This window comes from Terrapene carolina, unplaced genomic scaffold, assembly GCF_002925995.2.
Source record: "Terrapene carolina triunguis isolate 2854851 unplaced genomic scaffold, T_m_triunguis-2.0 Scaffold838, whole genome shotgun sequence".
Taxonomy (NCBI): Eukaryota; Metazoa; Chordata; order Testudines; family Emydidae; genus Terrapene; species Terrapene triunguis.
The window spans coordinates 8,957,623-8,985,421 of NW_020665189.1; the positions used below are offsets into that span (position 1 = coordinate 8,957,623).

The window sequence follows — 27,799 nt, forward strand, 5'->3', positions numbered from 1 at the left end:
CCCTCCCCAGAGAACCCCCACCCACTATCCCCACCTCACCTCAGTATAAGGCTACTGCCAGTCATCATCTAGCCCCCATGCCCTGGGGCAGACTGCAGTATCAGCCTACTCATCACCAGCAAGGTTGGGTTTGGACCTGCTGCCTTTGCCTACCCCTGGGCTGTCCTCTGCAACCCCCAGTATCCATTGGCCTTATGCTAGGCCGCAGCCTGGGGCTTTCCAGGCTGGAGCTCCCCAGCTCCTCTGCCTTTCCCCAGCCCTGCTCCCCTCAGGTACTCTGCTCAGGTCCCTGCAGCCAGGTCCCTCCCTCTCAGAAGCTAGAGGGAGTCTGCTGAGCTCCTGGCTCCCAGCCTTTTATATAGGGCCAGCTGAGGCCTGATTGGGGCGTGGCCCAGCTGCGGGTGCTTCCCCAATCAGCCTCGTAGCTGCCTTCTCCTGCAACAGCCCTCTCCCAGGGCTGTTTTAAACCCTTCAGGGCAGGAGCGGGTGACCATCCCGCTACACTCACCAATGCAGGTTCTTGCAGGAACCGAATCCAGGGTGATCCAAAAAGAAACCCAGGACAAGATAACGAGCAGCGTGGAAGGAACATAGGTCTCCAAAATGAAGTACAGGATATTTCTTCGCAGCTCAAAGTGCAGTATCAGTCTCGGGTAGTTGCCTGTTAGGCAAAGCAAGGACACATGCCACAAAAGCAAGGTTTCCAGAGAGAGTTTGATTAGGATTCAAGCATATCATAGGCCAGCTCCTCCGCTGATGTGAACCAGCACAGCTCCATTGAAGTCACTGGAGTGACATCAAGTTACATCAGTAGAGAGACTGACCCATCTTGTCTTTTTATTCATTTCATATTTCCTAAACAAACCAATGTACAACGTAAGTTAATTAACAATGTATGGTAAGCAAGAGATATTTAAAACAAATAGGCAGCTCACTAAGGACTCCCCATCTTATTATTTACAGGCAATATTCCACACTATTACTCTAACAAAGCCTGGAGACAGGTTGATGACTTCATTTCATCTCTAACAAGCAGCACAGAGTATTTTTCCCAAGGAAGCATTTTAAAAGGACTTAAAATTCTGATCCAGTACCCGCTGAAGTAAATGGGAGTCTTTCCATTGAACCAAGTGGGCTATGGATCAGGCCCAGAAATAGCACCCCACTCTGTTAACATTACAGAAATTTTAAAATCTAATTTATTTATTGCTATTCATGCTGCTTAGTGACTGCTTGCATCTCTCTCCACTTAGACAAGGAAATCAGCCTAACCCACTTCACTTCAGCCTCAAGTCAATTTCTCCATCAGTCTGTCATGAAGCTAGCACAGGGCTGTAGTGTTTGAGTTGCAAATGCTGTGTGGTGATGGTTATTTGGTGCTTTAGAACCTTTTCCATCGGCATGGAAAAAACACAATGGAAGGAAACATTTCTGTTAACCTTGTGCTTTGTAAAAGCTTCTTTCTCACACAATCTGTATTTCAGGCCAAATCTGACCAGACAATGTCTCCAAGAGTGAACATAAGCTTTGCTTTAGTCCTCTCTATAGGCCAGCTCCTCAGCCAGTGTAAATTGATATAGCAACATGGACTTCAAAGAAGTGACACTGATTTACATCAGCTGAGGATCTGTCCCATAATGTCTTTAAGTCCGGTTAACCTGTTACAATGCTTCCTACATCAATGTGCTCCTCTTAAGTTTTCTACAGCAAACAGCAAGGGTGGTAGCTGGTTGGCCTTGTAGCTTAATAATAGCCCATTGAAACGTGATCTCAGGTTTCTGCTTTGTAGGCTAGTAGGAAGTGGGAATATCACCACAGAATTGAAGTTCTCAACCACGGAAGGCCAACGGGAAAGAGGGAATGCTTTGTGCCATTACAATTGGATGCAACATTGTGTTCTCACTTCAACTCTCTGCTTTGTACCATAGAACTGCTGTAGCATGTCTGTAATGATTTGGTTAAATACAATATATGATATAGCCACTAATGGTCTCTGTGTGCTGTATAGAGTTCCAGACGGGACATGATCTCTAGTAAACAAGGGATTCCAAAACTGGAATGAAGTTGTATGGAAGCTCATCTATTTGCCTGTAGCTGTTTTCTTAAATAAACACCTCTTGTCAGGGCTGTCCTTAGGATTTATGGGACCCTCTGCATTATTATTATTAAATTGGTGCCCCTATGCCCGATGGCAGCCCGGGCTCACAGCCCGGGGGGAGGGGGGAGGAGGGACGAGGAAGCAAAGGATACCGAGCCACCCGGCGCACCTCACGGTGGCGGAGAGTCATAGTTCCCTGCAGAGAGCCCTGTACCCTCTTCCTCATGCAGAATGCACTGCGCTGGCGCATTCGACTCTCTGAATATGGCCTCTGCCTAAGGACACTGCACCACACGCTGGGAGTGCGGGAGCCGACCCGCTCTTACCTGCTGTCATGGGCAGTGGGTGAAGCTGCCGCTTGAGGAGGCTAGCTCCCCAGCCCACCTCTTCTGCCTGTGGCCCTACCCATACTCCACTCCTGCTCTGTCCCAGGCCCCACCCCACTCTGCCCAGACCCCGCCCTCTCCCCACTCCTCCTTTCTTCCTTCCCCGCTCACCCCCTTCCGGCCAAATCTCTGAAGCAAATGCCATTTGAAAAAAACACTTGTCTGCAATTTCTTTCTAAAGAAAATGGAGCATGTTTTCCACAGCATGCCAGATGGTGAAGACTGGACATGCAGAAGATACCTAATTAAAAGCACTAAACTTGGGAATAAAAAATGTCAGTCACAGGTTTTTTGATATACCCTGAAGTTTGTCAGAGATTTATTTGTAAAAACTTTGTAGTAAGGGCAAGTAAGCTGTCTTGATGAATACAACATTAAATATTATGGAAAACATGATGCAGCTCTTCTGTTTTACATTTTCTTAATCAGTATTTCTAAGATGATTTTATATTTTAAATGTACTCTTAAGCCTTCATAAAGTAATCATTCCAGATCACTACATATTTAACTCACTGAAACAAAGACATTCTTTTAAATTAATCAGTCACAGAGGTTTAGTGTGTTCATAACAATGTTCATTGCTTTTAGAAAAAGGGAACATTAATTTACTTTGTGTGATGTCCATAACAATAGACATGTTTATGAAATTTCACCAACTTTAAAAAATATGTTTCCAAAGATTTTAGGCATAACAAAGGATTTTATATCTTACTAAGGTACTGATTTTGCTGGAGGTTTCTCTTAAAACTAGTTCATCAAATAGTCAGAAGTAAAGAAAAGGAAACTCATTTGTCCAGCTATCTGGAAGGAAGGGGTGTTGTCCCATTAAGGGCTCTCTTCAACAGGGGGGTGAAGGGAGAAAGGGATGGACAGGAAGACTTTGGAAGCAAGTTTTTTGTACTATAGTAATTAAAATTAAAATGTGTATTTTAGATAAGGGTGGTCTTTTGAAGGATTTATTTAAAAAACTATACGTCTGAAGGTCCAAGCATATAAGGCAGGGATCGGCAACCTTTGGCACATGACCCGTCAGGGAAATCTGCTGGCAGGCTGGGCCGGTTTGTTTACCTGCAGCGTCCGCAGGTTCCGCCGATCGCAGCTCCCACTGGCCGCGGTTCGCTGTTCCAGGCCAATGGGGGCTGTGGAAAGCGGCCTGGGCCGAGGGATGTGCTGGCTGCCGCTTCCCGCAGCCCCCATTAGCCTGGAATGGCGAACCGCGGCCAGTGGGAGCTGCGATCGGCCAAACCTGCGGACGCTGCAGGTAAACAAACCGGCCCGGCCCGCCAGTGGATTTCCCTGACGGGCTGCGTGACAAAGGTTGCCGATCCCTATTTTAAGGCTAAAGATGAATACTCAGATTGTGCATCTAAAAATCTTTGCAAGGATGTTTTAGAGATGTGATTTTATAATCTTCAGCAACACACTAATGAAATATTTTTAAAGCAAATTTTAAACTAAGGTCCTGAAGACTAACATGTTCTGAGTAAATATTATAGTAATGCACAACTTTTTTTCTCAGTAAATTCAGAAACTGACAGTATATACTTGGGGAGTGACAAATGCCTGTTAAATGGCTCTTTAACAGTTTCAATGTTGTGCTAATAGATCTGGCAGGCTGGAAGGCTTTTTCACATTTAAGTTACTAGATCCCCTCCAGAGGAAGACTCACTAGGCTGCAGCAGGCAACTGTGGTGGGAGCCTGCAGGAAGGGTCAGAACAGGGATAGAAAGGGATAGGAAGAGGTGGAAGCCAGGGGTGCCCTAAATTTTCTGGTGCCCTACGCAGCCGTGTATGCTGCCTATGCTTAAGGACAGCCCGTATCTTGACAAGGCCAGGATGTCCTGGATGTTTAAAACCTTTGATCCTTCGCTGGTAGGCCCCCACCCCAGGTCCTGGTTCATTTTGAAAATCTGGTCACCCTGAGGAAGGTTGCTAATGTAAGGGGACTGTTGCCCCCTTACTAACATTCAGTGGGGGTGTTTTGGTTGGCTAGCTCCCAGCACTAAAAGGGGAAGGGTCGATAGCAAATCAGGAGCCTGAGAATGACAGTCCCCAGGAACAATGGGGAGAGGCCAATGCTCCACATCAGCCTGATTGACAGGGCGGGCAGGCTAATCAGAGAATCAGGAGGCCAGGGGGGTCCCGTCCTCCGTGTGAGCTGGAATTGCCTGGGTCAGACAGAGTGGGGCCGAGCTAAGGAGAGAGCAGGGGCCCGAGCTAAGTTGCTGGGAGCAGAGCTGCAGCCCCAAAGCCAGAGCACAGCCCAGAGAGAGCAGACCTGCCCTGGGAGGAGAGCTGCAGCCACCAGAGCCAGAGGGGCCAGACAAGCAGCCAGGAAGCAGGTCAGAGCTGGGAGCAGAGTCGCAGAAGCAGCCTGCAGAGCCGACCTGTCCTGGGGGCAGAGCTGTAGCAACCAGAGCCAGAGAAGCCAGAGAAGCAGCCCAGGGAGCTGAAGGCAGAGGAGCAGCAGCAGCCGGGCTGAGGCAGAGTGAGCTGGAGCTGGGGCTGGAGCCGTCGGGAGCTGGGTGCGGTGAGCAGCTGGGGAGAGTGAGGGGGACCCTGGGCAGTGGGCCCAGCACAGGGAGACGCCTCAGCCAAGAGGCCTTGCAGGCCAGACTTGGAGGGGGATCGTAACCCCGACGGGGTGGGGGCGACGCTGGGAAGAAGGGTCCTGCCACCAAGAGCCTGAGAGCGTGTGGCCACCGCCAGCGCAAGTGTCCAACCCGCAGCGTCTCTGCAGCACAGCCAGGGCCTGAGAAGGAGGCCTGGGACCTACAAGGAACAGACTGTGACCTGCCCTGACGTTCCAGAGACACTGCTTGTGATGTTCCCTGCCACAGAGCAGGGTGATGTGTTTTCCTTTAACCTTTCCCATTTTTCCTTATTCTTTTTTAAAAGTAATTGTTAATTAAACAACGTGTATTTGCTTTAAATTGTATGAAATGATCAGTGGGTCAGGGAGGTGCCCAGTGCAGAGAGAGTACCCCGGAGTGGGGACACCCTAGCCCCTGTCCTAGGTGACCACAGCAGGGTTGGGGGTCAAGCCCCCCAGGAATCCTGGGCCCAGCCTTGTTGGGGTTTACGAGGACTCTGCCAGACAGGAGAGTGGAAGGCGAGTCCTCAAGGGCAGGGAGGCCTCTGGGTAAAGGAAGTGGGAGCGAGGACTCGGATCCTTTCGCTAGCCCACTTCACCGGTGTAGTGCAGAAGCCAGGAAAGTTCCCCATAATAGCGGGACCATTCCCCCGCTTACACTTCGCTCCTCATATTATCTCTGACACTAGGTAAGGAAGTTTAAACCAGCTGGTAATGAGAAATACATTCCCATTGCATCAAGACAGAAGTGACCTTTGGAAACAAATATTCAACAAGTTAGTTTTGATTCCAGTTACTTTAAGTGTTTCCTGGAATGCTTAATGCAATATTTATAGTTTGTAGATGCAGAAAGCACAATCTAGGTTTTTCTGACGTAATAAAAATGTCAAGTGGATTTCAGGCACGTGTGAAATCCATATTTTCCATGACTTGAATGGGAATAATGATACTTACCTCCCTTTGTAAAGTACCTTGAAATCTACTATTGAAAAGTATAATACAAGAGCTAGGTATTATTATTATTATTTAACACCTAAGGAACATATCACCTATTCCTATAGAAGCAATTTTACTGCCTTGTTTCCAGTGGGACTAGGAACTGCTATTGATCTCACTACCCATGTCCTCTTGGCTTGAAAGACATCACTGCATAGAATGGAAAGAGAAAAATTATACATGCTTGCGAGATACACATGCTCTTCCACCAGTCCCACCTCCCTGCTTTACCTGTTTCCTGCTGGGATCTCGTGACCAGAGTGTAATAACGTTCCACAGTGTACTGAGAGAGACGTAGTTTTTCCAGGCCATGAACTGAATCGTTTCCCCTAAACCAAGTGAACACTATGTCGTTTCCATCATATCCCCCTACAGACAACATAAAGCACCACATTACTGTAATGAACCAACTAGTCCATGTGTCGCATACTGCCCTCTACTGGATAGAATCAGAAATAATCAGCTATGGAGCCACAAGCAACGAGATTACTAGGTGGCTACAGGTTTTGTTTTATAGGTATAATTTCTTTACAATGTTGGTGAAAGTGGTTGTTCTTATATTAGCCATATTTTTATTCTGATGGATCAAACTGAAATTGAAATTAGGCTGTATGGGCTTTATTCTTCAGTGCCTGGTGCAGTCAGTTACCCCTGCTCATGTGGGTGTAAGTCTCTGCCAGTGTTGTAAATGAGTGGCGAATTCTGATCTGGTAGCGTTTTGCACCCACATTGCCCAGAGGCAAATAACAACATGCAAGGCAGTGGAGAGTCAGCTCCTATTTCATATCATCTGCTTACAGCATTTTATTTTATTTTTTAAATATTCTAACATTTTTTTAAAGGTGGAAATCCCACTCCGCTCTAATTTAATTGCAAATGGTAATCTTGGTCAATAACAATCCCCGTGCATAATTACGTCAGCCATATGGGTTTATGAAAGAAGTACAAGCCTCATCCCCCAACCCTTCGCCCTGTTCTAGAATCAAGTCTGTAAACTGTTATAAATTTTCATGACTGGAAGCAGAAGAGTCAGAAATCTTATGAGTGTGTGTGGTTTTCTTAACCAAATGGCCCACCCATTTATGCACACTTAAAAGATGCTTTGGACAAGCATCTAAACATCTGGGAGCTTATCAACCCTGAACTGGACTATTCAAATATTGTGAGGCTCATTTATCAGAGCCGCCATTGATTTTGAAATAGAACTCCCCACTGAAAACAATGGGCCCAGACCGGATCTTCAGCTGTGTAAGTCAACATAGTTCCACTGGCTTCTGCAAAGCTACCTCAAACTACACCAGCTGAGGATCTGGCTCTGGAAGTTTAAGTGACAGCATAACATGACCGCAAATTAAAGTGAGTGATCTTTTTGATAACCTGACGTTCCTACTCACTCACCGAATAGCTATCCAGCTCAAAAAAGTCATATTAATTTAGTGAACAAGCCCATTAATCTTATTAGTTTGATTCTTTTAATTAAATGTCTGTCTGAAAAATGACTAGTGACACTGGTAGGCCAATAGTCACCAATTCACACCTTGGAGGAAAACTACCACGCTTCCTACAGTATTGTTTATCTAATTGTGTTTTCTATTAGACACAAATTACTGGAGCATGCCTCTGACGTACTCATACATTCTATGCACAGGTTCTGAATCCCTGCGTGCAAACCCTAATCATGTGACTTTGCAAAGTTTCTGGACAGTTTTGTAATAATAGCAATTGCGGTTACTTAGGGAAACTTTATAATAAATGACAGGTTGTTAATTCATCTAGCATATATTTAAATAGCATTAATTCCAGGCATTTATCCTAATGAAATCTCCAGCTGGCAATATGCATGTAATTTCACTGGAATTAGACAGCAACTGAGCATGACGTAAGACCCAATTACTTTAAAAGAAAAAAAGTCTGAAGCCAGCTACACTTTAAAAGAAGAGGCCAATCATTATTATTTCAGGTGCTATTCTTTGTAATAAAGTTAATCATGGTGAACTAATAGGATTTTAATGTGAAAATAATATGCGCTTCCATAGGAGCTCCATTCTAGAAGCTGGCAAGTCAAACCTGGTTTTTAAATAATGAGATTTCAGGCATTTATTTTTTGTGGCTTGAAACGGGAGATTGGCTGCTGCTTTACTCCGGGGATTTTCAAGGATGGAACTAAGAAAAGCTCCATCTTTACTGATGAACTTCTGTGTGACGGGGAGAGTGCCTCGCTTCACCTGCAGCACTGGGAAGCGACCTTCCTGCACAGCTGAATTTAAGAAACAGGCAGGGAGGAAGGAGGAGATGAGTTCTCTGGGTGCTCAGTTTGAGGCAGGGAATTGGGAGCCCTGTGTGGGTGCCCCAGCTTAAGAATGCCTGAAAACGGAGCTTCCATTAGAGGCTAGGTGGGAGCTCCCTTCCCTTTTGTCCCAGCAGGAGGTGAAGAATTTCTTTCTTTTCATTGAGATTTTGAGTGCGCTGCATCTGAGCAGACTCTTTCCCCAGGGAACAGCAGTGTCTTGACATGCAGTCTGCTGAGAAGGAAGCCTGCCTACAGACGGGTGTAATGGTGGGGGAGTCAGCTGACCTCTGCTCAGCATCCGGGAGCAGAGATCTCCTCTCCTGAAAGACACGGTGTATTGGTGCCAGTCCCATGGTTCTCTGTCTCTGGCGACTACTATTGGGTTATCTATGCAGTCTGTTGTCAATAAATGGCCAGCATTGCAATATCCAGGCCTTCGAGTTTAAGTAACCAAGAGCATTTTGCTTACTGACTATCACTGCTCCTGCAAGTGCCCTGCAGCCAAGAGTCCCAGAGAGCACCACTGTGGGGTTCTGTGCACAGAGGGCTTGCAGGAGCGGGTTCCCATGCTCGCCAACATTTATGTTACTGTAACAAAGGGCGCAGCTGGGAAAGCTTTCATTGTGCCTTCCTGTGCTAGGACCGGCTCTAGCTTCAGCTCACCAATTTCACAAGCAATACACATTTCCTGAATTCAGATCTTCCCCCTGGTAAAAAAACTCCCTCTGCTTTGAAAATAACTTATGGTAAGTGATTTAGCACAGGTGAAAGATGCTGGACTGAGGACCCTAGAGACTAACATGCACTGCTTATTCCTAGGGAATCAGTGAAAGCAACAGTTCAAACCATACCATCAAAGGCGCTGGTTAATTGCAGATTTGGTACTTTTTTTTGTATAATGTGGACATGTGTCCATTAGCACCCAGAGTGAGATTATTACCAGCTCATTGCATTTGCTTGTTTTATCAATAACTGACAGACCTATTCAGAGGGGAAGCCACCAGCCCAGCAATGAAATTGCTGTAGAGCCAAATTCTGTTTTAGCCACAATCCAGGCAATTCCACTTAGTCTCTAATTTTCACGAGTGGGCATGTCTGACTTATGCAAGATTACAGTCCAATGCATGTGTTCGAGACAGAGATTTCTGCATACACAAACATGAACTGCATGTGTGAATGGGGTGCAATATGGATGATAACTGAGGGCACTCTTTTGAAAATTTGGGTCCTATTATCCACCTATTGTACCAAAGGCTAGCCCTAATGAAAGAGTGTGCTCAAAAGGAGGTGATTTTAGAGAAAGACAGTATCATTTATGTCTATGTGAAAGACTGAAATACCTGCTGACTGTTTGGGGGAAGGTAGTGTTTATTACCATTGTGACTTCTATAAAGTGTGCATGGGGACCATGAGGACAGGAACCTTATAAACCCTGGAATAACAATAATTTATATTTGAAGAATTAAGTTGAACTGTTTTCTTCTTGAAAAGTTTCTGTATTTGCAGAAATAAAGGCACATTTTCAGAGGCTGTTCTGGCTGAAACCAAATATTTGAATGGACACCTACATACGAATAAACAGATTCAAAATAGGCCAGGCAAATATTCTCAGGCATCTGTAAAATGCTATACTTACAGCTTTCCAGCTGCAGTTTACACATCTGTGTGTCCATGGGATATTTTGACAGGTCCATGTTACATGCAACAGTAGTAGTGATTCTACATGGGGAGAAAAAGTTCAGAAGCTGTGCAATAAAAACATATCACAGGATGTCTTTATTTTTCATAGCAAACTACAGACTCCAAAGATTCTGATCAGGCTTTTGGATAGTTCTGACTTTTGAAATCAATGCACTAATAACACCAGAGAAGTTGCATCCTAAGGTATAAATTCTGAGCTTAGTTATACCAGTGTAGTCTAAGTCAGCAGAGATAGAGTGACTCAGGATTAACACTGGTGTAAGAGAGAGCACAGTTTTGCCCTATGAGCATGGGAAATTAATGGGGAAATGACACAAGTGGCTTTAACTGAATATTCATGTGATACCTACAGATCACCACTGGCTGGTATTGGTTAAGCAAGCAGCAAGCCAAGACTTCCAGTTTTCTGCTAAAGTTTATTCATTTTGTTACCTCCGCCCCTCATATTCTTCAAGCCCATTCTGTTTTATCCATCTGCCATCTTTTGTCTGTCACTGAAATTGTAAGGTCCCTGGCCAGGGACTGTCTTCTGTGTTACTGCTCTGTACAGCACCTACCACAAGGAGGATATGGGGGGTGTGTGTGGAAGGGGATGGTGATCCTTGACTGGAGTTCCTAGGGACTAATACAATAGAAATAATACAAGATAACAACTGCACTGACTAGGAGGAATGTGCAACTGCAGTGAAGGAGCAATTAAATTACGCTGAGATCCAGAAAATAATGTCAAAACCAGGGGCCTGTTGACTCCAAAGCTCTTGTTAACCATGATGGCCACACCAGCCTACGTACATTCTGATCCGGTGTGGTTTTAATAATTTGCTCTTCACCACCAGTACGTGACTTACCTTAATGCATACAAGACAGTGCCATTGGAGAATAATCTTATAAGACGATTCCCCACGGTAACGTCATGCAGGAAAGACCGTTTAGACTCCACAATATATGTGTCTGGCACCCATAGCAATTCCACTAGACGAGCATCCAAAGTGAAGCTCTTGTTGCCATGAAAAACCAGGCGGGGGTCCGTCCAGCGCTGCCGCAGATATATTGTAGCAGTGTAGTCCTGAAGGAGAAAGGCAGGTGTGAGAAGACACGCAGCAAGAATGTTTATGAGGCATTGGTGTCCACCTCCTATGTCCAAAACGTATTAAGGAGGCTGAGGCATAGTCTTCACAAACTCTGTGTGTGTGTGTGTGGGTGTGTGTTTCACCCTCCTTTGCTACAATATCCAGACCTCTGGCTGTCTTTCCTAAAGGATACAGCCATAGCATTAAATGTAGGGCATGTAACACACCAAAACTCAGCTTAAAACACACAGGACAAAGCTGGTAGACTTGAATTCTGAACTTAGTTCCTCTGTTTGCTTGAGGTTTTTCATGTATTCATACCCAATAAACAATCATATTCATAATACGTAGTCTTATACTGTGCTTTTCACTCCTAAACCTTAAAGCCCTTTACATAAGTAAGTATTAAGGTGGGTAAGGATCATAATCTCCAACTGAGAAAACAGAGAAGCAGAGAGGTTGACTGGCTTACTCAAGCCCCTACATCAATTACATATGAAATAGCTTCCAGTATGGGAAAAATATATACGTAACCTACACACGAATGCAGTATATATAGCCACATATAGGGAGAGCAGGTATTCAAATACAGCTGCATTGGCCTTTCACCAGAGCTAAAAGTCCAAGAGCAAACACTTACCTGCATTTCACCTATTCACCCCATTGAAAGTTCGTTTGTTTAAGCCATGGAAGGCAATTGTATAAGGGAAGGAAAGACTATGCATAGTAGATGATGAGAAGAATAACACAGTTTGGAGTAATGGAGATAAGCAGGACCACGAGTGAGTCATGCCACTGATCCTGTACAATATTTGTTCCCTTCATTCACTATTGGGAGCTATATTTAGATCACTCAGACGGGGTGGGTGGGTTGTGCTTAGAGGAGAGGTATTTTGGGGGTGATATGTTGAAGAAATGTAAGAAAATAACATGCTATTTAAGCCAAATAAAGTAGGAAGTGCAGTCAAAGCTTGTAGTGTTACTCTTCTGTCAGGTCGGTACTAAACTGAGCCCAGGCCAGGGACTAGGGATGCTATGGGACTGAAGTTTTAGGTAGGAGAGTCAAAAAACAAGATCTTGACCAACTGTTGTCATTGAACGTTTTGCAAGAGTAGGAGTGTTAATTCTAGTGTCCTGGTCAAATTCCAACTTGGTTGCAATATCCAGCCTGCCTAAAATCCCCCCAGCAGTTACAAGTGGATGAAGTATTTTTATAGTGCCCCCGTGATAAAGGGAAAAACAGGGCTCAGTTGTAATGGATACAAAGACAGTTCTTTACTGAGCCTCCTGGGTACATAACCGGATCTTGTGGCAATCCTTGGCTCTCTAGTTTGCAGATGAACTAAATGCAGCTTTCATGATTGTGTAGTGTTGTTGTGCATTGTTATACAGCTACCATGTTCCTGCCCAGACATGTCTGCATTTCAGTGGCAGATAAATCGATTCCCTTATGTTCAATAGATGGTTTGTAAAATCCTTCGGTATGAAAGGTGCTAAATAAATTATGTTATCCTCACTCTTCAGATTTGATTCTCAGACTGTTGTGTGTGTGTGTGTGGGAGGTGGGGCAGTAAGTTCTACTCTACGACTTAAGTGATTGAAATGATGCACTGTTAAGAGTTTCAGTATAGTGAATTATTAATACTGGTGATGAAGGGGAAAACCTCTGGGTCATTTCAATTATTTATCTAGCCATAGAGTATGTCTCTATAATGTTCTCCTTGACACAAGGGGAATTTAGGTGGGATGTGGAGGAAATATATGCTGTAGAAAGGGGTAGTTTTACAAGGGGTGGGAGACTAGACTCATGAAAATACCCTCTATTTGGTGAAGGTTTCCCTTTATATTTCCCCTTGGGGCGATGGCCCTTCTAGCCCTCTGAACATTAGGCCTTCTCCTCAGCTTTAATCCGCTTTACTCCTCCACAATCTGAAGGCTAAAGAGGAGGACTGGAGGTGGCTTCTGGAGCAACGCCCAGTGTCATGCCTAAGCCTGCAAGAGGAGACTCTGCAGGAAAACAGAAGGGGGGATGAAATGCTACAACAGCTGCAACCCACGGCTAAGATCTTCGATTGTGAATAATAACTTTGTGTGCCACCATTTTTGGTGCCCAGCTTCAGACCCCTCAAAAGGGACCGGCATTCAGGACATGCTGAGCTCCTGCCTTTTGACAGTCAGCCCCCTGTCTCTGTCTCTAACTCAGTCCTTATATCCCCTCGGCTGTAGCACCCGAGTGCTTGTGAATGGGGAATTGTGAATGGATTTGATCCTCACAGCAGCCCTGTGAGTGAGGAAAGTGCTATTATCCCCATTTTGCAGAAGAGCAGCTGAGCACAGGGAGACCACGGCCAAGATTGTCAAAGGTTTTTAGGCACCCAATTCCCATTGAAAGGGAGTTAGATGCCTAAATACCTTTGAGGACTTGCTCCCAAATGACTATCTGGTCCCAAGGTCATAGGATGTCTGTGGCTTAGCTGGGAATTGCCACACTGGGCTCCTAAGAACAGAGGCACCCAAACCATCAGTCACTCTTGGTCTCCAACTCTGGTGTCTCAAACTTGGATCCCCTCTAGAGCAGCAGAGCCAAACCGGCCCCTTTCTCCTCAGTATGTAATCGAGACTGAGTCACTTACCATGTCACTCTCAGATATACTTGAAATACTTGCAACGTCCAGGCTCAATGCTATTTGAACAGGTTTCCCTGGGGAGGGATAGAGAGGCTTAGATTAGAGTGAAGAAAGGGTGAAGGTAACGCTATGTTGTTGTGTACTAAACAAAAGAAATGGACACTTAGAATTCAGTATGGAATTCAGTTCACTGCACTCAATCGAGCAGCACACATAGGTAGTCTTGCAAGAATTAGATTTTTTTTTATAATTTTGATGCATAATATCAATGTTTATTTTAAAGCTTTTTAAAGATTTTTATCTAGCTATTTAAATTTTTACAGTTGTGGGAAACTACAGGGAGGTCAGACAATTATTTAATGACAGTAGACAGATTAAAAAAGTTAAAGCTTTGTAACCATTAAACCAAATTGTCAACATCAAATATCAAAATATACAAAGTAAATAGCCTTAAAATCAAACTCTAATAAGTTCTCAAGCAGCATTGGTCTTACTTTGCCTAACTGTCTATTTTGATTATTACTGATGGAAATACTTTTTCATCGGTTTGCACACGTATGATGCAATCAACATTTACCTATAAAAGTCTAATCCTTCCAAGCCTACATATAGGGGTGTCCCTATTGCTGCCAGCGACCAAAGAACTAGACTAAATTTCAGAGAGTTAAACATGAGCAGACTGTTTGGGTTGTGAAATCTCATGCTCAAAAACTTTTCACTTGTGCTGCCACTTTCTTTGGTGGCATCAGCGGACAGAAATGATCACGTGCAGCACTAGTGGCCATACACCCAGGCAATCCAGGTAGGCAATATTTCCATTGCAATCAGCCACAGAAATCAAGGGCTACACACGGCTCAGCATATGTAACGATAACAATCTTGAGTTGTTATATAACACTTTCCATGGCTCGATCTCAGAGTGCTCTAGAGGTGGGTAAGAATTATTATCCTCATTTCTCAGATGAGAAAACTGAGTCCTGGAGCAATTAAGCGACTTGCCCAGTGAGTCAGAACCAAAAGCAGGAATAGGACTGAGCCCCCCGATCCCTAGTCATGTCCTGTCCACTGAACCACACAGCCTTTTCCTGATGCAAAGCAGGGCAGAGTCCCCAGTCTCACTCTCCCTCTACAGTCCTGCAGCCTGTCCCTGAGTTTGGGAGGGTGAGATTTTGTTCCCTACAATCCTGGTTATTCAGGGATTTATAAGTGATTGAGGTGTCGCCCTTTGTGAGTCTAATCAACTTCCATGGCCTTTCATGTGAGCAGCACCACTCACTGAAAGTGATCACTGGGCTCAAATCAAAGCTATCTCAGGTACATCTCCATGTGCTGCAATTACACCTCCCAACTGCAGTGTACACACACGCTCATAGTGGAGACCTGATCTAGGGACCCTCCCAACTGTCTGTGCACAGAGTCTGACCTCCCCCGTCCCAGAGTGCTGAGCCCGGCACCGCGAGAACCTGCCAAACGGGATCTAAGGAAATCTTTTACAGTGAGTGAGCATTGTGCCCCAGTGAACCATTGTTTGGCAGCAGACAGCGTATTAGGTTTGTTTTAATGTGGCCACCTCCGTCCTGCCTTGTAATTGGAGCTGAACAAAGGACAGAGTGCTGTAAGGTGCACTGGAAGTATATGGGAAGAGAGATTTGCTTTATGGAGAAAAGATACATGTTCTCCTTTGCACACCCAGCTTTGGAAATCTGCTCTCTGTCTCCTGGGATAGGGCCCATTTGACTCTGTTGCTTCACTGAGCACAGAGAACCCAGCTGGCCGGAGCCCATCTGGAGAGGATGGAAGAGGAATTGCCAGCTCTCTGCCATTGTTCCTTATTTGCCTGATCTCATAAAAGCCTCTCAGTAGATGTACTTTAGGAGGGTATGGACCAGGTGCAGAGCCAGATGGAGACTGCTGCTGTCTGTGCCACTGTTCCCCACCTGCCCTCCCTGCCCCCCAGCTTCCTTACCCACAGGAAATTGCTGTAAACAACAATGTTATCTTCATGTGTTGTCCCTTCAGAGGTAGTGCACAGTGAATACCCTGTCTCCCCCCCACAACGGGTGGCTTGGGTGGGACAGCAGCCAGTGGGCGTCACTGCTCTATGGGGAGCATGAATTGTGGGGCATTGGGGTCAGGAAGATTTGTGGGCTTAGGAGGCCAAACCCCTGCCATTTCTGTAGAGATGGAAGAAAACTCAGTCCACTTAGTAGAACAACGAAGTCAGAACTTGTAGGGTTTCCTGTCCCCTGGGCAGGTGTTTCCCAAGTCAGGAAATGGGCCCTACTAGAAATTTAGTTAGCAGATTTCAGTACATATGGGGTGAAATTCTCCTCAGCACACAGGACCCACACAAGGTGACAAAGCAGGCCTCATTCGTGCTTATGGGCCTGGGTGAGCCCTTTGTGGAGTTCACTTCAGCTCCCGTAAAGCGAAACCTTTAAAGAACAGCCATTAGCTAGAAAGGAGGTAGCTTGTCAGTGAGTAAAACACATGACAAAATGGAGGCAAAGTATCCCCTTTCACTGCGTCGATACACACAAAATTTTACATTGACAGAACCACATAGCTTGGTAGTGTGGCTGCCTCTTTCGAGCACTGAAGCTAGGATTCACCACAAGAGGGCAGCTCCATCCTAGGAAATGTCAGAAGACATTAGTGTAAGTCAGTTTATATTTTGCCTCTTTTTATTGTAATAAGGGTGAACATGAGGAAGATCAAATCCCGTCAGCACAGTAGCAAATATATGGCACAGTAACATATTAGAACATTTTCTTCATAACCCACAGATCACAAACATTCATATGCACTGGGCCCAATGCTCCATTCCCATTGGTTTCAGTGGGAGATTTGGGTGCATAAGGAAGGCAGAATCAAGCCCTAGGGCCACAGGGACCTGATCCTGATTGGTGCTGAGCACCCCAAATTCCGCTGAAGTAAACAGGATTTGCAGGTGGTCACCACATTTCAGGAACAGGCCATATATATCTATGTAGTCAACACGTGTACTTTTTTCGCCTATATGACTTGCTCAATCCTATATATCTTGCCAGTTAGAATTGAAGCCACCCACTTTCTAAAAGTCAGTTAGGTTTAACAAGATTTTTTAAATGTATCTAGAATTTGCCTAATAAGATTTCAAGTTGCAAAAAGGACAATTTTCAAAAGTGCCGAAGTGATTTAGGAGCTAGATCCCATTTTCAAAAGTGATAGTTATTTAGGAGCCAGAGTCCTGACAATTTTTACCCAACGTGTTATGAACACATTAAACTTGTGCTGATATTGACTTGCATGCATTTAAACTTCTCTCTTCTATTTTATAACCATCTGTTGTCCTATGGGACAAATTTCAATGAAGAGCTGGTATTATTCCACAATACCAGACGTAGTGGTCATTATTCTATGTAACTCCACTATTGTAGAGATTTATCACCACAGGAGGAAGATAAAGAGAGAGAAGCGAAAAGGTGTAAGACAAAGCCAATGTACACCAGCTACATTACATGGCATAGGGGTCGTAATCAGACTGCATGAGGCTTGGTCATCTGCACTTCACAGAACATCCAGACATGCTCTGTGCACTGAGAAGGCTGTCCCTTCACAAAATTTAAGGCAAAGCCCAGGCATAGGCTGTTTAGAATTTAGTGTATATAGTTCCACAGTGGAAACAAATCCCCAGAGACTGGGACTAAACAGGAAGGAAGTTATAAGTGAGCAATGCTGCAGTTCAAGGAGCCAGGCTTCATTCATTTGCAGCCACAATGACCCTTATAAAATGGATGTCCATTAACAAATACACAGCCACACCAAGGGGACAAACTGAAACAAAGGGGCTGCATGGTTGTAACAGGGCAGAATTTAGCCCAATGTATCTAATTTGACAGGTGTCAAAACTCTCTAAGCTTCCTGTTCTTTATTCCACAGACAAATATGACCGAAGGGAATAAATTCTGCCTTCAGTCATACACATACAGTCCCACTGAGCAAACAGAATTGGATGGGGTAGGTGAGGACGGACTTTGGGCACATAGTCCCAGCCCCAGCTAATTTAACAGGGACAGATAAACTAGTGCTTGTTAAAGAAAACCCACAAAACATTATTCTCTCCATGCAAACATTACTGATTATATAATCATTTTATCAGACACTGAAATGTTCTGTTGACGTACCACCAAAATATGGCCTGAGATATTTGTTGTAGCCCTCTGTGAGGTTCTCAAATCCAGGGAGCGATACCGCGTCACTGCTGTGTGTGTCCGATTTATGGCCCAGCGTGCACTTTCTAAAATACACAAATACATATTGTTAGGCATGGCAGGGCATGCTGGGAGCATCTGCTGTGCAGCTGCAGCTGCGTTCCCTGCATGGAGTGTTTCCCAAACCTGAGACGCCGCTTGTTTAGGAAAAGCCCCTGGCAGGCCGGGCCTGTTTGTTTATCTGCCGCGTCCGCAGGTCCGGCCGATCGCGGCTCCTACTGGCCGCGGTTCGCCACTCCAGGCCAATGGGGGCTGCGGGAAGCGACATGGGACGAGGGATGTGCTGGCAGCCGCTTCCAGCAGCTCCCATTGGCCTGGATCGGCGAACCGCGGCCAGTGGGAGCCGTGATCGGCCAGACCTGCGGACGCGGCAGGTAAACAAACTGGCCCGGCCCGCCGGGGCTTTTCCTAAACAAACGGCATCCCAAGTTTGGGAAACACTGCCTGCATGTATACAGCAGTCCAACAGAAACTGCATAAAACACTTCATCAAAGCCAGCAGCACTTGATTCTGCTGTTTAATTTGTGTGTGGGACAGGGACTGTGGGCAATCAGCATGTGACTTCATTAAACAGACAATCCAAAGTTTGGAGTGTTTTACAGTGGTGTAGGAGGGATATGGTTGGCTGGGGAAGATGCTTATGTGCAGAAACAGTTGGAATGGTGACAGTTGGAATTTGCTTATGACTTCCTTAATGTTTACTTATGTGGGTTCTTGTATTAGTGCCTATCACCATATAGCTCAATGCTTCCCACAATTATTATTTGTATTGCGTGAACAATAATCTGGATTTAGACAAGGGAGATCATGCACAGATGCTATTTTCACCCTGAGACGGATTATTGAGAACACAATTGAATTCCAAGGCAGTCTTGTCATCAATTTTGTGGACTTTCAAAAGGCATTCGATAGTGTAAATAGAGAAACTGTGGAAAATTGTGGAACAATATGGAATTCCAACAAAATTAATTAACAATATGAAGACATTCTACGCCAACTCAAAGTGCTGCATTAAAATGGAAAATGGATTGAGTAAGCCATTCAGCATCAAGACAGGTGTAAGGCAAGGGTGCATCCTGTCTCCTTTTTTGTTTATGCTAGTCATCGACCATGGATTAAAACAATGCGACAGTGATACATATGGCCTAAAATGGAACAATTCAAGGCTATTTGATCTAGACTTTGCTGATGATATCGCTCTTATCAGTGAAGATGCCAATGGACTACAAAAATGCACAAACCAAGTGAAAGAAGTAATGGAGAAGATAGGTTTGAGATACAATGCAAACAAATGTAAAGTCATGTTAATGGGGACTATAGGGACAGAAATCAAAACTGAAGAAGAGAAACTGGAGAAGGTGGACAATTTTACGTATCTTGGAAGTACCATCAAGATGGTACTAGTTCCGAGGAAATAATAATAAGAATTGGGAAGGCAAACGCTGCATTTGGAAGACTCAAAAACATCTGGCAACTCAAAAACATCTCCCTCAAGACAAAACTGAATGTGTACAAAGCAATTGTTATCGCCATCACAATATATAGCAGTGAGACATGGCAACTTACCAAGAAAGATATGCAAAAGCTGGATGCATGTCATCACAACTGTCTGAGAAGAATATTGGGAATAACATATAGAGCTAGGAAGACGAATGAAGAAGTCAGAAAAATTACTGGACAAGGTACCCTCTCACAAATAATCTACAAAAGAAGACATCAGTGGCTGGGACGTGCTGAGAATGGAAAAAGAATGCTTATCAAATACTGCCCTTGAATGGAAGCCAGAAAACACAAGAAGAAAGGGAAAGACCGTGAATAACATGGAAATGAACAGTTCTGAATGACATCAAGCACCTCAACATGAAATCGGAAGATTTGGAGAGAAGGGCAGTTGACAGGCAAGGATGGCAAATGTGGGTAGCCCAATATGCAGCAAAGCATGGGATGGACTAACTAAGGTAAGAGCTAGAAGCTCCAACCATGCCCCGGGATCCCATTGTGCTGTTCACAGAACACAGCGATGGCCACTGCCCCAAAGAGTTTACAATCCAAGTAACAAAAATAACGGTAACAAGCCCCTTTCAGCAGCAGACGGGCTTCTGTCTCCTCCTTTCTTACTCTGAATATGAAAATGCCCCTGTCAGCATGAGCAGAGTACTGTCAGTGATAGTTGCACTTAACTCTGAATGAAGCGAGGTTAGTGGCTGTTCTTCTCTCATCTGAGAGGGAGATCCAGTGTCTTGGTCTTGGGAAGCGTCTTCCAGCCCCAGTTGTCAGCCTCACTGTGCTGGCTGATAGTTTCCTCATTCAAGTGCAATACGGCCTTCAAAATAAGCCATGGCTGGATGGAGAGAGACAATCTCTCCAGTAGCCAGGATTAATCCAGTGCAAGGCTTTGAAAACCAGGTCAGAGACCCTGAACTGAACTGGCCCCTTTAGGAGGCAGTGGGGTCCAGTGCTCCTGAACCGATGACCCGCTGCCCAAGTGGACTTAAGGGAAGGCACCTGAGCCTTATAAAGGGGGAAAGAGTTGCAGGTGGTTGGGAGATGCTGTCAGAGAGTGATAAGGTTCCGGGAAGGCCCTGAATGAGCAGGGGTTGGGAAGGCCAGTGGAGAAGGCCAAGCCTCAGACAAAAGGTGGTGGGAAAGCAGGAAGACAGATGCCCAGGGCAGAGGGGATGTGCCCAGCTTGGCAGTAGGGTGAAAGAAGTAAACTTTAGAGAGAGGACAGATCTTCAGGGAGGATGGCTTGAGCCCAGCTGAAACTGGGGTGAAAGTTATAGGTTTTGAGGTCTATTAAAAAGATGGTGTGATGGCGAATGTTTTAAGTATCTGAACTGTGTGGACTTTTAAGGGACCCCAAACATAAAAGGAAACTGAGGCAGGGTGCTGCAGAGCTACTCTTGGCCAGTAGGGGATGCTGTAGGACTCAGTGGGATACCAATGCAGAGTATGCAGTATTGAAGTAATATTTTCCCAGTGACTTGTGCTGCTAAGCATGGGCCTGTCAGCTTCAGAGAAGAGTGGAGGATCTCAGTGAAATTCTGCAGCTGAATTCATGAGCCTTGGCAAATAAAGCCATGGTCTCTGGCTACATGTGTCTGCACCATGGTAATGATGCTGAGGCACCATTGCTTCTTAAACAGAAGAGGAGCAGTGGTTAGACTAGGCGTCTGAGGTTTTTGGTTCATTTTTAATGCCTCTGGCCATCTTTGGCAGTAGGTAAAGACATGTCAGAACCAACATCACGGGTCTGGTTTCCGGCTCTGGATCCAAACTCGGCTTGGAACTCTGGATCACAGCCTCCCTAGTGTTCAGGGTATTTGGATTTAGATTCTCCTACCAAGTGGATTGGTTGGAAGCTGCATATCCCTGTCCAAACCCAGATCTTGATCCAGGGATTTGGTTGAAGGAAGAAGAGCCAGTCTCTCATTTCTGTGATAAACTGCTGGGAAAAGCCTTTCCATCATACAGTGAGATTCATAGCAGTGACACCCCTTCTACACCTCAATCCTTACCCAACTCCTGACCTGTGAAGGGACTCAGTCCCTCTAGCCTGTCTGCAGCTTCGTCAGATATATGCTGGCCCCAAGGCTGGCTTTACCATGAGGCGAACTGAGGCGGCCGCCTCAGGTGCCAGACTGGGGGGAGGGGAAGGGGCGCCACTAGGACCCAGAGTGTAGAAAATTGTGTCTGTTGCTGGTGCATAAGTATTCTCTCTGCTCTAGATGCACAGAGATGGTGGAGTGCTGTGCTGGCATGCCATGAGAAGGCAGCAAATCACCAGAGAGCATTCCATAAGAGGAAAGAGCTTGAGATGAGACTAAGGTTAAAGGCCACCATAGATGATCAGCATCAAGAGGAGATTGCATCAGAGTCTCTTTACTACTTTGCTACTCAAAACCTAGCACTGCGTGGCACTTCAGATCAGCTGTCTGTGCCAAACAATGGAAACTTCCTTAAAATTGTGGAGCTGATGGCTGAGTTTGATGCTGTACTCCAGGAGCATCTAAGAAGAGTCACCACCCAAGAAATGTACACACACCACTACCTTGGAAAAACAATTCAAAATGAGATCATATAGTTACTGGCAACAAAAGTCAAACAGAAGATTGTGGCAGATCTGAAGTCAGCAAGATATTACTCTTTTATTCTGGACTGCACACCTGACATCAGCCATATGGAACAAATGACTTTAATGGTGCATTTTGTAACAACAACAGAACCTAGTGAAAATGTCCCTGCAATGGTGACTGTCAGAGAGCATTTTCTAGAATTTATTGACATTGATGATACTACAGGAGCTGGTATGACAAATGTGCTTCTTAAAAAGCTGGAAGATACGGGAATTGCGATAGCTGACCTGAGAAGTCAGGGCTACGATAATGGTGCCAACATGAGAGGAAAGAACAGAGGAGTGCAGACACGGATCTGAGAGTTAAACCCTCGAGCTTTTTTTGTCCCATGCAGTCCTCATTCATTGAACTTGGTGGTCAGTGGTGCAGCATTAGCTTCTAGTGAGGCTGCTGAATTTTTTAATGTAATTCAAAGCATCTATGTATTTTTCTCTGCATCAACTCATCGATGGCAAATTTTGAAGCAACATCTGGGAACGTCCTCTCTGACACTGAAACCACTGAGTGTCACACAATAGGAAAGTCGAGTGGAGGCAGTAAAGCATATCACACACCACATTGGGAAGATAGATGATGCCATAATTGCCATTATGGAGGATAATGCTATGACAGGAACTGTTCGTGGGAGAAGAGTGGCAGAGGAAAATGGAATCACCAGAAACATACATAACTTCAAATTTCTGTGTGGCTTAGTGTTGTGGCATGACATACGGTTTGAAATAAATGTTGTAAGCAATAGACTCCAAGGTGTTGACCTTGATACATCTGGAGCAATGGAACAAAAAAGCAACAAAGCAAAGTCATACCTACAGTCTTACCAGTCAGATGAGGGATTTCAAAACATTCTGAAGAGTGCACGGAAGTTGGCAGAGGAACTTCACACTGAAGCTATTTTCCACCCATTCAAGAATACAAGAGTCACCGAAGAAGAAGGCATTTTGATTACGAGGCACAGGATAAGAGACCCCAAACAACAATTCAAAGTTGAATGCTTTAATCAGGTGCTAGATTGTGCAATATAATCAGTTGAAGAACGTTTCATGCAGCTCAAGGAACACAGCAGTATATTTGGGATGTTGTATGATATTCCAAAACTCCTCACTATACCTGAAGAAGACCTACACCAGCAATACAGGGCACTAGAGACAGTGTTGACACATGATGACATGCGCGATATTGATGCTAGTGATTTAGGGGGTGAACTGAAAGCCCTTTCAAGATACATTTCAGCAGGATCAACTCCAAAGGCTGTTCTGGAATATATGTGCACAAATAAGATGAGCACCCTCTTTCCAAATGCTTTTGTTGCTCTGAGCATACTTCTAACACTTCCTGTAACAGTTGCCAGTGGAGAACGCAGCTTCTCCAAGCTGAAGTTAATAAAAACACATCTACACTCCACAATGACACAGGAGAGGCTGGTCGCCCTTGCAGCCATCTCAATAGAGCATGAGCTGGCCCAGACTGTGGACCTTCAGCAGGAAGCAGTTCAAATCTTTGCAACCAAGAAGGCTCGGAAAGCACCACTTTGATTATTCAAACAGATAAAAATGCCAGTGTTTACTATGCAGACAAGAAAAGTTACATTTGCTGTTCAGGTGTTTGAAAGTTAAGTGTTACTTAAAATTTTTGAACAAGGCATTTTAAGTTGTTAGTTCTTCTTTATTGGGGTAGGTAGCAGAGTAGTATCATGAGAAGAGTAGAACTGGAAGAAGCCAGAATTGAGACCTTTCAAAGCTTTGGCCCAAGCGAGGGGACATGAGGGCGTCATTTGTGCTCCCTGCCTCAGGTGCCAAAATGTTGTGGGCCGGCCCTGGCTGGCCCTTTCAGACCTTGCTCTCCTAGTCTTTCAGGTCAGTTCCCACAATCCTCAAATCCTTATGTTGTCTTTCTTCTGGGCCTAGAAGCAACACCCCAGTTCAGTCTTCTTCTAGTTCATGGCGTGCAGAAGAAGGAATACCCACGTAGGCTGGTGGGTTTCACCCCAGTCCTTGGGTGTTTCTCGTCCTGGTCCTGCTCCTTTGGTGGCTTCTTCCCAGTTTCCTGATGATAGCTCCCAACCTCGCTGCAGCCTCTTATTCCAAGTGTTGCTGATCTGCCAATCAGCTGCAGCTGGAGAGGTAGCTACTCTGTCTCTTAACCTCTTAGTGGGTGTGGCAGAATGGGGTTTAGACACTCAATCACCCCCCCCCCCTTAAAAATATAGCACATGATCCAGCTACAAGCAGTGTGTTGCCCCCAGGAAGAGAAAAGTGCCAGAGACTCATTACATGAAGTCATTAGGGATTTGCTGTTGCTATTGATTTTACATAGAAGATGCTCAGATACTACCCTGGTGGGTGGGAGTATAAAGCCATTATATAGGTAGAAGACAATATTGAAGAAGAGTCAAGCAATCTATCTGTGTCATCTACAGGTCTGTTCATCACAGGATAGGGCCCTCCGCAGCTATCTTAGCAGCCCAATGAGGACTGGGTTAATTAGGTGCCTGAGATTTTGTCAGCAGCCCTACTGCCCCTGCAGATCTGCCCCCACTACCCCCATCTCATGCATAAGTATGGGGTGTAAGCGATGTCCTTCATGATCATTTGGAACATGCGGTTTGACAGCCTAGAAATGGAGGAGATTTAGAAGTCTCTAAAACTGTCCAGTACGGAACACATGAAATGGCATCCCTCATTACAAAGCTGATTGGTTACAAGATCTAAAACTGCACCCCCTCATTATAAAACCCATATGTGAATACATCCATTCCTCCTCCCTCCCTAGTCATCACCTTTTGATAGCCAAAAGCTGTACCTCAGGCCATCAGCTCCTCCTTGGTGGTCACTGATATCCAGGAAATGCTTTGCACCTCGCTTGTTATTGTTTACGGATAATCCTCTAGTGTCAGAGTATCCCTGCGCAGCTAATGCCATCAGGAGAGGGAGGAATCCTACCTTCAGCCTCTGGGTGAATTGGGTTGGGAGGTGCAGGTGGCAGCCAATACTAAACATTCACAGCCTGAGCCAAAGCTTTTCAAACTGAGCACAATCAAGCTGCTGTGTTTGGCTCTGTGATTGCATGGCCGATGATCAGAAGTGGGTCTGAGCTCCAATGTGCAAAGTCAATTTTTACCTCACTCCAGGGGTGATCAGATGCAGAGTTTTCGTTCAGACCTATCTCTGATAGTTATGTAAAAATTAGCATTCCATAGTTAGACGATAAACCTGACCCAGGGGTGTTTTGAAGAGAAATCACTAATGTGTCTGAAGGCACTTACACACTGAGGTGACCAGGGCAAGCTAAAGTACCCAACTAGAAAGACAGAGAGGTGTCGTGTTCTAACATGGTGTAATTTCCCAGTGGAGCCAGGCCCTGTGTGCTCACTTACACCCTGTATAAAGTGGGTACAAAAAAAATTGCCAGCAGTGTAAATGAATGAATAATTCTGGTCTTATGGTGTTTATTCTGGTGTAAATGGCAAAACAAGGTCCAAGGCAGTGCATCATCATCCCGCTGCCAGTACCTAATGGCAGCGAGGGCTATGCAGTGTGAAATGCAGCAGGTTGGGTTCTGGAGGTTTCTGTGAATTTTTTTCTTCAGTTCTCATTTATGTGGGTTTCATAGCCCTGAAATTTCACTGTAGGTTTCGGATCTGAAGGAACCCGCAAATCCCAAAGCAACGATCAGAACTGCTCAGCTTCATGTTGTTTCAGGACTGAGGCATGAACGGTTTCAGCCTCCCTTGGAGTTGGGCATAGGGTCACTTGAAAAATTCACAGACTTTTACACTTTAATTAAACTTAAAACTAGGGGAGGGTCATGTAGTTCCAGATTCTCTAATGGAAGTTACACAAAGCTGCAATTTTCAAGAGCCTGACTGAGCTGTAGAAAGGGGGCAGCACCTCCCTAATGAGGGATTGTGACTCATGGAGTTGTGCCCATTGCACTATCCTTTGGGATGGAGTAATCAGCTCTCCCCTGATGCATCCAGCCCTCTTAGGAAGGGATTGGAGTCTGGACCATGGCTATTTTCCCTCCTGCCCCCAGCATTTATATCAACTACACTTTAGATGGTATCCTTGTCAGGAACCTTACCTTTGAGTTGGAAGAAAAAGCCACGCACAGATGAGGACAAAATATCTGCAATACATTTCTGGAGTTTGTTTCAGTGCTGGCTGTGATACTTCTACTGATCATCTGCGAAGCAGAAAGGAACAGCATGTAATTTTCAGCAATTTAAGGAAAATGTGCACGAGCACACATAGAGATATGATCCTGGGGGAGTGGATGGGGGACAAGAGTTAAACATTTCTTCTATAATCTGAACATCAGGGCCTGATCCAGCACTCTCAACACATATGGACTCCAGAATCTGTTCTTTCTTTCTTTCGGTTCTGTAATGATGCCCATACCATGGTCTCTCAGCAATGTCTTCCACATAAAAGAGACTGGCAATGCTCAGTGCACTTCATGGAGGCTCTGGATTTGATACCATTTCTCCCACAGAAAATGTGGCTTGGGGTTGAGTTTTTGGTTTAAGAAGGGCAGAAAGAAGGATTGATGTGAATGGCATTCTGGCTACAGTGGAAAATCTTTATTAAGTAGGAAGGCTTTTCAGCATTTCCTAACAGTGATCCAACTCTGGATTCATCTGATCTCCTTTCCTCACAGCAGGGTTTTAGCTTCTAACACAACCGGGCCCCAAATATTGCTTTAAAATGTTTTAGTCTCTGTACTCCATTAGGTCATGCCTGCGATAAACGTATGGTTATTAATAGTACCACTGGCAGGTAACTCAGGGTTCGCTACAGGATGAAATCATTCTATTTTAAAATAGTTTTGTTGACTTTTCTGGGAGTGGAACTGAATCTTGGCTTTCAGCCTTAGAGTTCCTCAGGTCTGTGCTTTTCTGAAAGGAACAACATGATGATCAACTAGCCTTCATCTGACAACAATGTACCTGCAGCCCCTCTCCAGTATTAAGTTCACTGAACAAAAGAGTGGGTCAGTTAAAAAGCTTCCCTAAAGCATATGGATGGCTGTGTCACACTCCCAAATAAATGTACTTTCTAACAAGAACAAACTAGGAGTTAGCTGATCTGCACACACTGTGGTTGCTAAGACATTCTCATTACTTGGCCATGCTGAACTCAAGTTGGGAACATGATGTTGTACCATCAAACCCATTAAACCACTCCAAATGAGCATGCAAATACGTCTGAGTATATGAGTGCTTTCATGCAGATATTGGCAAGGAAATATTCAGCTTTGATGGACCATGTTCTGCACTGAGTTACATTTATGTAAGTCTGGAATAACTCTATGCAAGTCAGTGCAGTTACTCTGGATTTAGGCCAGTGAAAGCAACTGAGAACAGAATTTAACTCAATGTGTTTTCTCATTATGGCCTGAAATTTGCATTCAAACTTCAGAGCTGGCCCTTATTCCATAATGCCCCAAACTAAAACACCCCCAAACTTTGAACATTTCCTATTTTGCAGTTAGAGCCATCTCATTTAGCACACTGTGGCCCAAATGTGCATTACAATCCTGCCCATTTGCATTACTCAGGTGGTACAAAGGGGCTGGATTCAGACTGTAACTTGCCAGTGGAGAACTCCCTGGGCAAAGGGGTATTCCATGCTGATGCAAAGCCAGCAGAG

The 27,799-nt window shown here is 44.9% G+C and overlaps 1 protein-coding gene across 1 annotated transcript in view; it reads right to left on the bottom strand.

Moving 5' to 3' along the window:
- GABRP (gamma-aminobutyric acid type A receptor pi subunit) overlaps positions 1-26,287 on the bottom strand; it is a 28,546-nt gene extending 2,259 nt beyond the window's left edge. Inside the window, exons 1-7 of the mRNA XM_026660872.1 lie at positions 26,232-26,287; positions 17,928-18,040; positions 13,768-13,835; positions 10,913-11,130; positions 10,000-10,082; positions 6,305-6,442; positions 509-661 (exon numbers count right to left, since the gene is read on the bottom strand). Coding sequence (XP_026516657.1) covers positions 509-661; positions 6,305-6,442; positions 10,000-10,082; positions 10,913-11,130; positions 13,768-13,835; positions 17,928-18,040; positions 26,232-26,287 — 829 coding nt within the window. The remainder of the gene's footprint in view (positions 1-508; positions 662-6,304; positions 6,443-9,999; positions 10,083-10,912; positions 11,131-13,767; positions 13,836-17,927; positions 18,041-26,231) is intronic.
- Between the last annotated feature and the right edge of the window lie 1,512 nt (positions 26,288-27,799).